Consider the following 17,741-nt stretch of genomic DNA (forward strand, 5'->3'; position numbering starts at 1 on the left):
TTTTTTTTTAATGCTAAGTGAATGCACTGCTAAAGAATAAAAAGGTGTGCTTGAAGGATTTGGCTTCCGTACTTTAGCACTGGTCCTCAGATTTTTAGGTATTTTGAAGTATTTCAGAACAGAATAAAATGGTGTTTGCTAGAGCTTGAGAGAACAGAGCTTTTATCTTTTCTAACATGCTGCTGGTGTTGCTTTCTGGAATCTTACTCACTCCYGATAAACTTAAGGGAGGTGCTGAAAATACAGTACCACATAACTCTGTTGATACACCTAACTGCCTAAAGCAAGTGGCAAAGTTGCAAGATACATGAGAGATTAGATGCTTGAATTAGGTGTAATGGAGACCATAAAATGGAAGATTATGCCATCAAAAGTCAGTACTTGGTATGGAGTCTTGTTGAGGCACCAGAGGCGTGATTAAACAACAGGCAGGTATGTGAGAAAACTACTGTTAGTCATAAAAAAAAAAAGTAATCTTGAAGATGTGTAGAAGGATTCAGCAGAATCTGGAAAAGCCCAGGAGGCATATCAAGCAGATAACCTCATGAGTTGTGCATTTGAGAGAATGCTTGTGCTCGGCTTCACTAATACGTTAGGAAGGAAGATAGCTTGTACTCCATCCAAAGTTAAAAGTGAGAGAGAATGGGTGAACTAGAGATTTGATCAAATTTATTTTATCATTTAAGCAGTAGTCCTTCAGTTTCAAATTTAAGAAAAGTGAGAAGAGAGTTTCGTAGGTAATGTGTTGTGCAGAAATGGAATTTGTAGACCGGATCGGCAGTTAAAGAAGACTGGGAATACATGCCTGTTATTGCATCCGTTTCTTCGGAAGTCTTGGAGAAAATATCTGAARCAAGAGAGAAGATAAAATGCCAAGAAGCAGAAAAAATGCACTCAAGGAGCCAGTGATACTGCTGACTGCTGTAGCTGAGYGTTGCTGTCCTGATGTTTGTCACCATTACCACTGGCTTGGACGTAGAGAGAGAAAATAYCAGCCTACACATGCAAAGAAAACTGAAGTTCAGGTGTCTGGTCCTGTAGTGGAGTAGAAAACCTTAAGTTGKTAGACGTCTTCATTCTCTATAAAGTTTGAAGCATGATACGTAGCTGAAGTTTTACACAAGCCCAAATTTAATGGTAGTCCTAAAATCAGGTCTCATACTACTCGTGTGTGTTCTGAATGTTTGGCTTTCAAGTGTCATGAATGTGGATTTTTAGCAAGGGAAAGATTAAAATAAATGTTCATTTTCTCCTCTGAAAACTAGGGTATTTAATGTTAGTGATTATATTCTGTGGGAAAGATAAATTTTTAAAGGAAATTTTCAGTGCMGCTACTCAGTAGCTGCCAGTTATGAAAAAAATGACTATGTTGGTACTTATGCTTCAGTACTTCTGCAGACTGCCTAGCTTGTTTCAGTGTCGTGTAAATGAATGGAAAATCTAAAGAGCATGAAAGGGAAACAGTGTGCCAAAAGATAGTAGTATTTGTTCAAAGAGATGTGCTAAAGTATCTTTATATACTGAAGCCAGTGTAAATACTTTTGTAGTTCTGAGGTATATGTGCTTGTTGCCAAAATTGTCAGTGTAGAAGGAAATGAGGATTTTTTTCCTTGAGGTATGATTATATGGTGACAAAATTTGTGTTCCCCATTGTAAACAGGTGTTAACTACAAAATCATGATACAATACACATGACTGTCAGTTTCCAGCAGAGAAACAACTTGTTCCTGAATATGCATTGCAGAGATGTGTCCTTTCTGACGCTCCCCCCCCCATCCCACAGCTTTTCAGGTGGTGAAATCTCAGCTATTAATCATTTGCCAGAGAAAAGACTGATTATGAAACAGAGGTTGTATTAATCTCTTGTCTGCTACTAGAGTTTCAAGTGACTAYTTCTTTCTGTGGCTTCCTATATTTAGATGAAAACATGAGATTTCTGTTTTCAGTGTCATGTTTAATTCTGACAGTTTTGAAAGCAGTTGTTGCAATTCTAAGTAAAACACTGGAATTTCTCCTACCTGGTTTTTTGTACAGCCCATGCTATTGTAAGTCTTAATACTTTGAGAACAGTCCTGTTGGTGAAATGTTAGTTTTTGGTTTGAAACTTGGTTAATACATTCATTTTAAGTAACTTTTAAGTGATACTGGAATAAACTCATAGAGAACATTTTTTACACTATTTGGGATTCTGGAAATTACGAAATGTGGAATTTCTTCTTCCTAAACCAGCAATTTAAATACCGCATTTAACAGTTTTAGAAATAAAATTTGACCTTGTTGCATGTCTTTTTTGATTAAACAAAAGAAGGCTTTGTGTGCATTCTCAGGCACTTACASTTCAGTGTCACGTAGATTTGAATCAAATGATCCATTTTTAACTACCTTGTTTATAACTGTTGAACTGTGTCTTTAAAGTAAATACCTCAGGGTGAGATAATACAGGTGCAGATGGTAGAATCAGTACTTTTAAGTCCACCTTTAACATTCCTTGGTGCTGTTGAAGGGTTTTTCATTACTTTGAAATGAAGTAATAGGGCTGCTGGGTGCACAGAGAGGTTGCCAAGGTCTGGTACCACACTTACCTTAATTTCTTYTTGGGAGTAGAAGTCTTCTCCCATTATCTCTCTGGGAATAATTTGTAGAACATTATGTACCAGTTTGTTGTCATACCGTGTGATCATGAACTGCACCTTTGATTTGTCCTGTTTCCCACTGCCCTAAGATGCTCCACTTAATTTCCAAGTGCTACAGTTAATCCATTTAAAAAAATAGATGCATTTTTCTATTTTTTATGTTAGGTACACATTTCTAAATTTCTTTCACTTTCTAGCTGCTTTATTATAAAAAATAGATAAAAGAACTGTTTTTATGTACCTTTTAAATGATACGAACAATTTTGTAAGTGTTCGGAGGAGCCACACATAATTTTTACTTCAATAGCTGAATTCCATAAACAGGATGAGTAGGCAGCAAATTTACAGACATGAAAGACATTTAAGGATGGGTGCTGCAATTTAAAAAAGGGAAAAAAACCCACAACTGAAAACCCTCAAACAAAACAGGAGAAAAAAAACAAATCCAGACCAGATTTTTCAGCTATATGATGTTCATGAGAGGAAGAAGAATATGACATTAAAATTTGGGAAATAATAGAAAGAGAAGATTGTCATGATAGATTATAATCTGTTACTGTATTTAATGCCTAATATGCATTTTTCCCCCCACAGAAATTAGCAGAGTACGGAAAGACATGTATAACGACACATTAAATGGTAGTACGGAGAAGAGAAGTGCAGAATTACCAGATGCTGTGGGACCTATTGTACAGTTACAAGAGAAACTATATGTGCCTGTAAAAGAATACCCAGATGTAAGTATATCTTTTTAGTCCCTAAATTATTTTTTGAYCCTGGTGGTCGTCTTAAAGTGTAAATTTCGTGTGATGCTACCCTGAGATCACACTGAGTTGCTTTGGATACTAGGGAATCAGTTTCTATTCCAGTTGGCTTGTTTTGCAGTGAGTGTAAATGGAAGAACGTTGTATTAAGTACCAAACTAGTATGGCTTGCTAAGCTGTAAATGTAAGATCAAAATTATCATGTTCAGTATTTTCCATCATGAGACAGTTGTGAAGTGAATTTTATGAGGAAAATGATTATTGGAATGATGTTTTTTCCTCCTGATGTGTCTGTACAAGCCAACTGAAGAATGCTTAAGAGGCCCTTTTGAGACCYTTTGGAGACTGTAGTTAGTCTCGACTGCTGTTTGTCCCATACCTGTGTAACCAGTTCTGTTGCTTTCGAAGTGTCTTTATCTCAGGGTTGGTGTCCTGTTCTCTCCCATTTCCCCGCCCTGCTTAAGCAAAACCCTTTGCTTGCCTGTCAGTGTTGTGTTTTCCATGGGGTGTTCATTTCTATAGTACACTTACCTTTTGAGGGAGAATGGTTTCATTTAGCTAGAATTGTTTTGAATTTGTCTAGTCTGAAAGATTGCTAAAAACTACTTCTAAAAACAGACCTGTCAAAATTTACTCCAACTACCCGAACCATTTTCATTGATCACTGACAAAATAAGAAATTATGTTATTCTTCCCTAAATAGAATTGAGACGTCCTGTTGTGGTAGAGGAGTGTAGGGTCCAAGTAAGGGATTTGCACATTAAAGTGATGCAAAGTGGAAGAAACTACAGAACAGCAAAAAATGGAGGTAACGTTTGTGTATTTCTGTGGCTTTTCTTCGTATGGTAATTAGATTAAGTTTGCCAGAATGGAGTTTTATTATTCCAATGCTGCTAAGAGCATACAGGCTTCTAAATCTCATTATGCTGTGCTCCATTAAGAAAATTAGGTGCAAGTCCTTATTTGGAACAGAATATTTAGACAAATGTCTTTTTCCCTTTCAAGTTTTCACAAAGTTGTTTTGCTTTGGGGTTAAAATACTTGTACTAGGGAAAGGGTTCAAAGAATTTGTCCTGGCACTAAGGACATCTCTCTCTTCTTGCATTGCATTTTTCTTCCAAATATATATATATATATATATATATATATGTGTATATATATATATATGTGTGTATATATATATGTGTATATATATATATGTACATGCATACATATCCCCACACCAAAAATACTGATTCCTTTGAAACCCCTTGACATTACAGATTTTTGAGAGGAACTGTGCAATGTAATTGCTCCACAGAGCCATTTAGGTGGCTCTGGACTTACTGCCTGTATATATCTTAGTTACTTAAATCTTGGTTTTGTAACTTGATGGTGATCTTAATGAAGAGTTGCTTTAGTTATGAATTSTAATTTTTGCAGAACTTGATGCTTGCTGTATGAGGATTATGAGTAAGAAAAAAGGTGTTGGATTTCCCTTAAATATTAAGCTGCTGTTCTAGAAATCAGGGGTTTAGTAGCTTAGCTCTTCACTGCCAGTTAACTGTGAAATACGGTGTAAATAAGCAGGAAGGAGTTTGTCTGTACTTACTATCAAAGCACTTGTGTAATGATTTCYCTGGCTACTGCAAGTTCTTTGTGTGCCTTCTGTAGAATGGCCTTAAAGTAGTCACTAATTTATTTTAATAAACTCKTACGCATTCAGAAGTTGGAGAAGCTTGTGATTTGTACACACGTGACTGGGACTAAAAAGGATGTTGGTTCTTGTGAGATGATGTGAAGTGTGTGCTAGAAAATGTGCAGTTTCTGCCACTGTTGTGAGGCCAAGCCCAGTGTTCTCTGTGTGCTCCTGTATTTGTTCATTGCTATTTGGAATGGGATTTGCATGGCCTCAATAATTGGCCAATCAACTAGATTATGCCACTGCATGCAAATAAAAAGCTATGATTTGGTATGTAGGCTCTTCCTAAAATCCTTCTGAAAGTTAGAAATTAAGTAACGCGCTTTGAATTCAGGCTAGCACAGTATTCAGAAGCTCTGGAGTACACTGACTCCAACTTGTTTAAAAAAAAAAAAAGACAAGTGTAAGTCATTTGCAAGTAGTAATTTTACTAGTAAAGGTAAATTTGTGTGTAAAGATAAAAATTATCACCTCTGATAATTTTCACAATATTACGTAAAACTTCTTACTCATACTTAAGAAATATGAGAGTGAGTTTCTCAGATAAATCTAGTTAATTTTTTCTCTTGCCATAATTTTCTTCCAACTGACAATCTTGTATAACTTACAGAGATACAAAGTTGGGTAAACCTAAAGTTGCTCAGAGAATGACCAGAAACTGTTATTCTGATATATCTTTAATAATACCTTTAATAAGAGAGATAAATAAAAATAATCAGCACGATGTTATGATGGTCTAATAAACTTCTATTATGGCAGATATTTTTCACTTAGAATTCTGAATATATTAGTTAGTTGACCTAATGAATACTGGCTAGTGCTATAGTGCTCGTTTATGCACAGAATCCTCAGTGTGAGGATTAGTAAGAATCCTTACTTGTGAGGCTTAAAAATAGTGGTCTACCATAAATTTAAACAAACATAATTTATATATCTGTATATATAAACATGCACAGAAGATGTCACAGTAAATTTTCATGGCCGACATCACTTTGATATTACTTTTTTACTGTCTTTGGTTACCCACACAAAGTAAAGAATATATAAAATTTAATTTAAAAGCTAAAACAAATATATAAAATCCCCTGAAAGCTCCTATCTTTTTTATACTAGTGCATATTGAGTATCTTTAATCATARTATTTATTTGAAGATCACAGTTGATGCAAGGTTCAACTTTCTGAAAAACTGATTGTCTGAARCAGCGTGTAGTTTTAAATGCTGACTGCGCGGAGCCTGAATTTCTACTTGTGTACTAGTAAGTGTAAGATATGCAAAAATCTTGCTAAACAAGAATTCATTTTCYGTGGTGTGTTGTATTAAAAGGGAGCATTTTTCTGTGATGTAATCACAGTCTGATAAATTGCATAACTGTTGGGACGATCTCCTTTCTGGCAGATCTTTTACCACAGGAAGTTACTATTATGCAGTTGGGTCTATTTGTATCATTTTATTCTAGCACTCTTGAAATGTTAGTATTAAACCAGATTTTGATATGCTTAGCTTTTCTGAACRATATATATGCTCCTGAAACTTAAGAGAATTGTGCAGAAGGCACCCAGAAAATGAAATTCCATTAGTTGTTCCTTCAGTTCCTATTCCTATTCCTTCAGTTAAAAGTGTGTTCTCTACAGTGTAATGTTTGTACTCTCATGTAAGTCTTTGAAGGCATTTTCAATTCATGAAGAAATAACTTCCATCAGAATTTTTAAAAGTGAGAGGAASAGATGTCAGAAAAATTCTTGAGTTCTTAAGAAGCAGAAAAATGGAGGGTAAGCTATTGTTTGTGTGTGAATTGTTAATAGCGTTTAGCGTTTCTTATGCTTCAGATAAATGATTAATTTTCTCAAATTTCCCTAAAGAGCAGAGACTAAACTTTCTGCCTGATATAAATTTAAACAGTTTTTGGAATTAGTACCTACAAATGTTGAACTGAATAAATGTTTTTTCTATTATAATCATGGCTTTATTATTAATAAGTACCCTGTTAGCTCTGATTAATGTGAAATTCTCTGTTGGACCTCTTCTGTGCCTCTTCAGTAAAAATGTAAGAACTTAGTAATTATCGCATCTAAAGTAGMATGTCCTTTGAGTATACTGAAGCTCAAAGGCCAGCAGTGATAAACAGCTTGTGTGTACTTTCTGACCATTTTAGTTAAAACTGTTTAATTAGTACAACACAAGGATGAACACAGGGACTCATTTTACCATGGGGAGCTTACTGACAAAACATTTAAATCCTTTTTCAATTTGGTAATATCAGAGTTTAATAGCATCCCTAATATGGATTAGGAAAATGATAACATCTTCTTTATTTATTGTTCTGATTCTTTTACTTAAGCTTTTCATTCCCTGGCGATAGACGGGGAAAGAGGGTAAAAAACTTGGCCTTGTTTACCCTTGCAATGTGAAGGAAAGAGAGAATATAACTGGTCTTTGTACATAAACTTGGGATACAGAGTAGTGGCAGGGCAGAAGGAAGAGTTGGGAAAAGGTCAGCTGCTGATGAAAGTACAAATGCATACGAAATAACTGAAATAGAATGATTGCCAATTTTCAGTCTTAGTAGGGTCATTGGAAAAACATTCTAATAGAAGATAAGGAAACCAAAAATCTAATTTTGAATTTGAACTTTATATTTCATGAGAGGCGTTATGTGCTCTGGTTGTATATGGTARGGTAGTGGATTGAGAAAGGGCCTCTTCGTTTAGGTGCTGTTAAAATGAAGACAATCTTTAATATCTGTATGAAGATTTTTTTTACTCTTTCTGTCTAATGTTTTTWTAGATATCTTTCCATTAGTGACCACCTTTTGACATGTGGGGTTTTTTTTTATTTTTTTTTTAATCATGTTAAACATTCAGTAGCTGGTTTGGAGGATTTTTTTGTTGGATTTTTTTGTTTTGGGTTTTTTTTTGTGAAGGATGACAGACATTGTCAGAATTTTATTCATAAATAAGCTGGTCAAATCTCCAGAGCATGRTTATACTTGGAGGCAAAAGGATGGAAGGCAGTCTATAATACATTGGAATTAAAAATCGTGTCCTTCAGTCCCTCACAGTAATCTTGCAGGCTCAGCATCAGCTCAGCAGTACAGATTAACTTGTCCATATCTCCATTACTTTTACCCTGTTAAACTCCTTAAGAATTTAATGTAATTAAGTTTGGTGATTACCTTTCCATTTATCTGTTAATGTTGTTCTTCCCATTTTATTCTCTAATTTTGCTGTTTGCAGATCCTGTAATCTTTGTGTGTGTGTAAATGAAAAGGAAGGGTTGATAGTAAGACAAGTAAAGTAAAATCTTAGTAAGTAGTATTTACATTGGCAATGTTTCCCTTAATATTTTTCAAAGTAAATTTGGAAATCTGGGAGAAGAAGAAATAAGTTGTGTTGGCTAATGATACAAAGGTTGAACATACTTGTTAGGACACCATGTTTTTATGGTGCTTGYATTAGTAACTTCATCAAATTAGCATCATAAGATTAAACTCCTGGTTTTATATGCATGTTCATATACATGCTGTGTCCAGCATGTATGTGACACTCCCTGCAGAAAGCAGTGGATTCTTTTTCTTGTTTCAYCAGTATACAGGTCCAAGTTACAAGGGCAGGAATCCCCTAATCTGACATTAACAGCCAGTGCTAGACATTGGGGTGTCTCTCTTCACCACAGATGAAGAGGAYTCTGCAGATATGGGGAAGCCAAGTGCTAAAGGAGAAGGGTAGTCTAGCAAATTTGTCTGAACACTTAGTTTGAAGATACCTATTACTTTTCTGTGGAGGAAATGACTAAAATTATTCTAATAATTTTAGTAAAGATGTTGAACTTTGCGAATTAGAAAATTTGAGGTTGCAAAAAAAGTGTCCAGCAGAACTTTTTGAAGTAGGTCTAGCAGTCAACATCCATCATGATAGGTTTTGCTCCTGATGTGCCTTTCATTTTAGTTCATCTCATTTTCTATGCAGAGTTAGGCTTTTAGTGGGCAATTTGTTCGATCAGAGCTGTCTTAATAAGCTCTTCCATTTTCAATTCTGCACTTTACTTGCCTATGTTTCTTTCTTTCATKGGTTAAACCAATATTTGGGTGCATGGTTTCAATTGATCATGTACTAAAACTGATGTCAGTTGGTGCTTGCTTTTGCTGAACTGTTTTCCTTCAGAACTTTTATTCTGTGTTGTAGCTCTTGCAAGACTGAAGTACRGAAAAGTTGTGTGGAAAAACAAGTAATGAAGGTCATCTGTGAGGCAGATAGTTGTGGGATACTGATTTTGTTTTATGTTGGGGTTTTTCTTCAGTCTGTTCTTTGAAATTGTAGGTAAGCAGGGTTTTATGCAGAGATGAGGAAGTGCTTCAGCATGGTATTTTTGCTTGCTATTGTGAAGTCAGATATGCTTGAGTACCTCTGCTGAATTTGTTAGTAGTTTTTTGTGAATTTATGTCCTGGATACTTTAACTAGGATTGGGGATTGCAGTAAACAGGGAAATAGATCAAGTAAATGCTAAAACATTACATAACAAAGCAAGGTGGAGCTTGTGTTTAAAAGACACATGTGAAATTACAAATCACTGTTTAGACATCAGAATCCTTCGTAGTTTTACTTCATGACTTAAAGTCAGGAACAGATCTTCCCTCTGCCTCAGAGAGCTGAAGCAGASTCCTGAAGGATGCGGGCTGGTATTTGAAAAACAGTGTTTTAAGGAAGCAGGAAATACAGAGAGAAAAACACTTCATTGATGATTAAGACATTTTTAAACTCCTTTCGCCTCCTATGATTAGTTGACAAAAGGAGACCTATAGCACTAAGCTGTAGTACTTTCCCCACAAATTTAATCTGGGAATTACAATACCATGCTGTCTTGACTCCATCCCCCTGCAGTGGTCAGTCAGCTTTGGACAGACATATAAGATATTTCTTCCTTTTTACTAGCTCTCTAGTTTAGTTATTCCTGTTTGTGCACTGAGATTTTTAGGGAGTTGCCCTTGCAAAAGTAATTTGATGCTTTCCACTCAAAGGACAGTAACTTCAGTTTGGTAACTTCATATGGGTAGGTCAGTGAAATGCAAGTCTTCACTAATTGTGTTTGTTCTGTGTTTTGCCARGATAAGATGGCACCAAGCCCCATGTAGAATTGCTGTTTTAATGTAGTTTCGAGTTCCAGTCAAAATATCAGCTTGGTATTTTCTTTGTATCTCTCCTAAATCATATGCTTAGGTAAAAATCAATTTACATGCTCTCAATGATTTCAAAGGTCTGTTGTTTATTACTAGAGTCAGTCTGCCCACAAACCTTGGAGGTGTGTTTTAATTAGAAAAAAAGAAAAAATTGCCTTTTAAGCAACGTGGTCACCTTTCTTTAWACAGGTGTGCTGTTTTGAGGTTATGCAATTTCTCAAGTTCTTAACTCATTACTACATTTAAAAGTGTACATCGCTGGTCAAGGAAATGTTTTTGGTATAATGCTGCACTTAGAGCATTAAGGTACATTCAGCAGGGGTACTCAAGCAATCTGAATTTGTTCCATATTTCAAARGAACAGAGTATTCTTGCTCTGCATTTGTGTCTCATTGATGTTGGTCATTTGGTCATCTTACATGATTCTTCTTGAGAGGAAGGYTGTACACAAATCAAGCTTTGAGACTAAATTTTCCTTTTAGGCATTTCCTTTCCTTTTCTGTGTTTGATTTCATAGCTTATGAACTGTTGTTTACGTGCCTTGGTTTGGAATGTTGGATTTAGAATAAAACACAAATGCTACTTCATTAGCTATCTATGCATAGAAATTCTGTGTTTCTGTAGCTAACAGGTGTTCATCCACTGTATTATGGATCTACTTAATTTATAAAATTAGCTCTCTGCTGTGTTTTAAAACTAGTAAGTAGTTTAATTTCAGTCACTTTGTCATAATATTAATTCACATTTCAAGGCTTTTGTATATTTYGTTTTAAGAGCAGTATAAAGTAGTCAATTCTGTGAAGGCACCAATTCACTTTGGTGTTTGCTACACTACTTTGAATTATTTTTCTTTCAACTACACTTAGTATTTTAAGAAAAATAGTTCTGCTTGATGAGCAGCCAGTTTGTTTTTACAGCTTATTTGCACTCATTTTAGTTGTCTCTTATTATACTGTTTAATACTTCTCTCTTCAAGAAAGTTCATACACCTGTCCTAATCATGTCTGTTCATCCACCCAGCACTACTGTTGTTTGGTTTGATTCATGCTTTTTCAGAGATTTGTGTCTCTTTAGAGTAATGACATAAGCATGATCAATATCTTTCAGCTATGTGGTTTATAAACACTCAAATATACTGACCCAAAAATTCATGTTCATTCCTGTTGCAAACATTGTGATCTGTGGTGTCAGAGGACACGGAAGGCTTTGYCCTGTGGTTGGTGATACAGGGACTGCTTCCTCTGGGAAGATTATTAACTACATTGTGGTTTAAAGTTACGTTAAATGTGCAGCAGTCTATCAGATTATTTCTTCCATGTAAAGTAAGAGGTGGTCTAAAAATGTGAATGCTGCATTAAATAGATAGCTCTGTATTGTTGTTCCACTCTGGAAATGACCAGTTTTTTATATTGCTAACGTATCTTAAGTATTCATGATAATGAATATATTATTCAAATCAACATCTTAAATGTCTGGGTCATAATATTTGACCTAATTGCTTGAATTTTATAATTTGAAGTTTGTTGACAGTTTGATTACCAATTTTTTTTAAAAGTGAATGTCACTTACATTAGAAGTAAAGCAAAGTTGTCACTCAACAAAAGTACTAAAGCAGTGTATCTTTGCTTTGATCTCATTAGATTGTTCTAAATTTTGGAAGGGRGATTGCTTTTATTTTGATGAAACAATTTCAAATTACTCTCTCTTTTGTTTCAGAATTTTAATGGCATGAAATTCTAGACCTAGTTTGGTAAATGAGCCCCTAATGAACATGAAGCAGTGTCARCTGCTTACAGTGTTCAAAGCTATGACTAAGCATGTTTGTTTAAAAAGTAAGGTTTTGTAGTTCTAATTGTGACATTCTTGGAGTATTTTCAATATATTTAAAGATAGAAATAGGTATATCAGAAGTTGATTTGTCTTAAATGAAGTAAGAATTCTGATTCACCTTCCCCTATGAATTYATAAAATTCACTCTGTTTCACTGTTGAGCTCTTAGTCTATGAATGAGATTGCAGTTGTGTTACCAATTCTCAAATGTGTGTAAAAGGAGCAAAGCAAAAATTACCTAATATTGGGTATGATTATAAATTACAATTTGTTCAGCTAAATTAAGCAATTAAAATCAGTCACATGAATGAAAAACATGTTTATGTTTAGGAATGTTAAACACCTTAGTCACTCACTACAGAAATTCCATAAAATGCATTTTTTCCCAAAATATCTTGCTTGAATATGGAAACTTTCATCACAGCTCTAGTTGGTAATGCCTGTCTTTATCCACAAAACAATACTATGCATCTTTATCATAGGTTTAGTTGTTCAGTTTCTTGGTGCGGTGTGGCTTTACCACTTTATTTTTAACTTTGCTTGTGAAAGAGAGTGCTATTATGGAGGAAAAAATAGTAATTGCTGTTTTTATAGTACTGTTTTGAGATCTTCTGATTTGGAAGTGTGCAATTTCTGTGTTTCCTCCCTTCCTATCTTTCAAGGTGGCAAATAAATACATTTTTGCAACATAGAATTATAAAGCACCGAATCATTCAGCATAAAATATGTTGCTTTATGTCTAAAGTTCCAGTAACGAATAAGACAAAATGAAGTGGTTACTGAGCTACCTCTCCTTTGCATAAATTTGAGTATAACCTCAAAGCCCCTTTCTGCAAAGTCAGTTTTTCCTTTTGAAAGGAGGAAAAGTGACTGCATTTCCCTGGTAAATTAAAGAAAGAGAACAGTGTCCCTTAAGTGGAAGAATTCCATCKCTGCTTAGTATTTGTGACTATGGTATCCCTATCTGCAATGGTGCTCCAACTTAAATGTATCTTTCTCACTTCTAATTACTGMGAAATGGAAGTAGTCTACAGCTAAATTGCCAACTTTAAGTGCCTTGGGTAATGTCATATGTAGTCACATCTAATTAAAAGGTATTATTATGGAAATTAGTTGTTGGACTGTATATCCTGAGGACCCTTTGTTACTGGAATATGAGTTTAATGATGTAAACTGTGAGGCTTAGAGGCCATTGCTGGATCCTACAATTAGGTTTCAGAGATGCATTTACACACAGCACAACTTGTTAATTCTCTAGATAAATGTGTCACGATTCCCAAGTAGAGCATGGAATTGAACAGTTTTTACTCATCTCCTGCTGTTATTGAAACTGATGTCTTGTCACTGTTCTGAAAACCTCATCTTAGTGAATAGGATGAAATAGATTATTCACTATCTCGCTTAAGCATGCCTACTATTAGATTGTTCTGAGGATCTGATTTCCTCAGAGAGCTTCTGTTAACAATCTTTCAATTACTGTTTAAAGGTTTTTATGACCACTTAAAGGAGGGAACTACCAAATGGTTCTGTGGGCCTTTAAATAATTGCAAATGGGAATCTAATGATAACAGAGATTCCCATTTTAAAACCATGAAATTGTTAATTTGTCTATCTTTACAGCTTTCTCACTTATGCTGATAATTCTAAGCAATTTAAAATCCAATTATTTCCAAAATACGACAGTAATTAGATTAGTGTTTTTACATGAACAGAACTTGTAGCATAAAAAAAATCATTTTGAGGGATATTATTTTAGTTATTTGAAGTGGAATTGAAACTGCCCAATTAAGATTCTCTTTAAACTTGTGGCATGAGGAAAAGGGTTAATGTTAAAAACATAATGGAAAGAAAATGTGACTTTATATTATTTTGTACAAGGAGTATTGAAAAAGCAGAGGTGAAGCAAATAGTGTGCAAACAGGAGGGAGTTTTTTCCCTATTAGAAGAAGAATGTTGCTAATTAAACATGCTAAAAGAACAAATTGCTATTTCACTTGAGGTCTAAAGGTAATATTTATACAAACAACCGTGCAGCTGATAAACAGCAAAAATTATTCCCGAAGTAGTGGGAGGGAGGCAAAACCTAAAATACTTTTTGCTTGAGTGTGTTTGACGAGGCATGGCTTTTGTCTCTGGTAACTGATAAGGGCTGTGCTTTGTTGTTGTGTGTTCTTGTATCTCCTGTCTCCTGATCTAGCCAGCAATGTTGTCAGCTCTGTGAGGAATGTCAGGAGACTGGAGCAAAAGGAACATTAAATGGTTGACACTGAGGGATGGCAGTAAATGAGATGGGAGCTAAATATATAGGTTTGTGACATTCTAGCAGCTGGCTAAAGTCCTGCTGTTTGTTGCTTGAGTGTACTAGACTTAAAAAGGAAGAGAATGCATTGTAGCACCGGGAAGAAAAAAAACAGCTGGTGGCTTATCAGTCAGTCCTAATGACAGAGAAGGTTAAACAGTTTGGAAGGACAAATCTTAAAAGAGTGCTTTTATTAGTAACATAAAAATTTGAATTTGATATGAGCGGTTTCATAAAACTGCTCTAAAACTTGGCTTGTTTAGTGCAAAGAGACATGAATGGTTCATCTGTTGTCCAAATAAAATGTGTTTAAAAATTAGCTTATTTGCTTTTGTTTCAAGCAATTTATTAGGTGTTTGTTACCGTAACATACTTTTGATGTTTTTCTTGCTTCATAATCGGACTCTTGAAAACAGTTCGATACTTGATTAAGTACCATGGTGTTTCAAGCTTAATTTAGGAAAAAAAAGGCTTATTTTTCTAATAGATGAAAACGAGGATGCTCTTAAATGATATAAACTTTGTGTATAGTCTTAATCCCCGTCTGCATTAGATAGAAAAGTGCGATGTGATTTTAAATATGATTTTATGTTTGATACACTTTAAATATGAAACTTAATGTTTAGAAAAAAATCTGTGTTTAATTGCTTATAAACTTCGTATTTGATGTATAACTTATCACTACATCTAGTTCTTGCAGTAAAGGCTGTTTGTATGTAAGCTAGAAATGAGTRCAGCACCTTAGTCAAAAGATTAGTCCTGCTAATACTCTTTGTTTCTTCGTGCCTGAGATTTTGGCAATTTCTTCTCAAGAACCAGTTTAGCTCTTGAACTCAAACTTATTGCCACTGACTTGTAGCTGACTCAAAGAGAAGTGAAGAGCAAAACCTCATTTATGGCTCCTCAGCAAGTAAAGTGGTAGTGAAGAAGCCTTTCTGTCCTGTCTTTTGTACTCCTAGCGAGTGTCTGCATTGGTGGCACTCTGACTCTGCGTTGGTGGCACTCTGTCGCTGCTGGCTTGAGCAGTCCCTGAAAGAAGCTGTGGGCTAAAGACATGAAACTCTAACAGGTTAAAGCCTTTAGTGGAGAGGACTTACAGTTGTTTTTTTTTTTTCAGTGCTTCTTGTGCAGTGGCGTAATCTGACAGGATGGAAAGAGATCAGGAAATTCCAGATCTCCTGCTYTTAGGGAGAATTGGTCTGTCCCCTCCCTTAAAGTTTGTTGGAGTGTTTGTAAAAGTGAGGTGTAACCCAGCAGCTTAGTGTCAGCTTTTAGAAGACTGCAACAGTGATAGCTGGGTCTCATTTGTCTTAATATTAAGAGTTGGTTTGCTTCCCATTATAGGAGCAGCTTCTCCTTGTTATAGCAGTAGTATCAGTGTGGTTTTCTATTATTTTGAGATGGTCTTGCTTTAATTTATTTGTTTATATGTTTTTCTACTCTGTGGTATGCARAAGTTTACTGGACTGTAAGGGTGATGTGCCAGATAAGATTTTCAGGCATTGAATAAAAGAGATTAGAGAGATTTGAGCTGCTTTGCTAAGGGAATTGGGTGTATTGTGTTTAGGCAGATTTACTTTTTTATAATATACCTCTGTGTAGAGAGATTGATGGCTGTGGAGCTGTATAGTAATTTGAGAATCTTCTCTTGTGTTTAGTACATGATGCTATTTCTGAGGTGTTGGTTCCTTTCTTTAATTAGCAYAGATAGCAGCTCTTTGTGGATCTTCATTTTGAATTCTGTAAGTTGTTCAGGTCAATGCCARTATTACCCATGTGTTACATTATACAAAAACCACCAGAATAAATATYAGTAGAACTTGGCTAATGTAATAAACTTGCCTTTATTCCTTCAATTTATTTGATGCGAGTTTATTTGTTGTATTAGCTTTTTTCCAAGTGACTGTTTCATTCTGCACAGTAAAAACCAGAAACACACAGCTTTTATAGCTTTATGTTAGAGGTCAGTAATTTAAGAGTTATTCCTAAATTCTCTCTACCTTTGTAGTCTGCTATCTGACCTCCASTGCTTCTCATTAAAGGAACTTATGGAGTGCAACATCTGCAATGTTTTGAAATTTCTCGACTCTTTGACAATATCATGTGAGATCTTAYGGTGTCATTCCTTTTCACAAAAAAYGTAGATCTCCCTTTGGATTTATAGTGCTTTCTAGTTTCCATTTGAAGATTCTTTTATGTTAATGCTGAAACTATATGGTGGAGGTGTACTTTTGCTACAGAAAAATGAAAATAATAAAAGATTGCTTAGTATTCAYTTAATTTTGAACTAAATGGTAAATCTCTTGGCATAAATGTTTAATCTTAGGTTAGTTTTTAGAAAATTAATTTGAATACAATATTGGTTAGATGTGATACTTTGTCAAATCTAATAGGTTAGGATACCTGTTTTTTTGTTATGCTGATAGATAGACTGGTCTTAAAATGGGCCGAAGAATATTCGAAGAAATATTTATGTTAGCTCTTTAGCAGCTAATTTGGGAAAACAATGCCCTTGAGATTAAAGTATTATATTTGTGTTAACATAGATTTTTTTKTTYCACATGTGGTAGCACATGTGTACCTTGTGTTTAAAAAAATGAAGTGGAATCTTCTGCCCAGAGGAGCTGAAAATAAATTTTATGGGAAGACTATGTTAGTGATTCGATTTTGGTTCAATGGATGGAAATAAGGTTGGTGCCCTAGATAACATTTTGAAGAAACTGACTTTTGAATGTACAAGATTACTAAATGCTGAATTCTTATGGCTACATTGTGTTGATATGTTCTGACAGATACCTATTTCAAACAGATGACAAAAMCTGTATGTTGGCTTCTCTGGCTAGTTGTAATGCATTCAGCCAACTAGGTGTAGCTGCTTCTCAGGTGGTTCTTTCACATTCATTAGAATTTCAGTGCTAAAAATTAAGTGTTATTTTGATAAATATCTAGCTATCATTATATTTGATTGAAAATTTTCAATACTTCAATGAAACACCAATGATTTAATTAGAATTTACTCAGGTCCTCTTATAAACTGCAAATTTAGAATCTCAAGAAAAAAGAGTTGTATACTTCAGGGTATTACTTTTGGTTTGTTTTTATTTTTTAATCTATGCTTTGAGATTTCTTTGTTCTTTAATCAAGAAAGCTGTATTACCATTATTAAAATGACCTGGAATGCTAGCGTCTTTTGTTTTTTTTTTTAATTTCATTTTTTATAGATCTGGTGTAATGTATTTACATGAGGTTCCTAGAGCTGTTTGTCAGTTAAACATGCTCTCAAAGCCTTCAGTAGAGGTTATTGGAGGTGAATAATGTGGATTTAAAGGATTTAGTAATGCATTCTAAATCCCAGCTA

General features: G+C 34.8%; 1 protein-coding gene across 4 annotated transcripts in view; it reads left to right on the forward strand.

Moving 5' to 3' along the window:
* The first annotated feature begins 3,193 nt into the window (after positions 1–3,193).
* Positions 3,194–17,741, forward strand: part of QKI (QKI, KH domain containing RNA binding) — a 103,284-nt gene continuing 88,736 nt past the window's right edge. For all 4 annotated transcript variants that reach the window (XM_057370434.1, XM_057370440.1, XM_057370449.1 and 1 more), the window contains exon 1: positions 3,194–3,370. In XM_057370434.1, the coding sequence (XP_057226417.1) occupies positions 3,251–3,370 (120 nt within the window). In that variant the 5' untranslated portion in view covers positions 3,194–3,250. The remainder of the gene's footprint in view (positions 3,371–17,741) is intronic.

The sequence above is a fragment of the Malurus melanocephalus genome, unplaced genomic scaffold (assembly GCF_030028575.1).
Source record: "Malurus melanocephalus ecotype Western Australia unplaced genomic scaffold, MMel_1.1 scaffold_5, whole genome shotgun sequence".
Classification (NCBI taxonomy): domain Eukaryota; kingdom Metazoa; phylum Chordata; class Aves; order Passeriformes; family Maluridae; genus Malurus; species Malurus melanocephalus.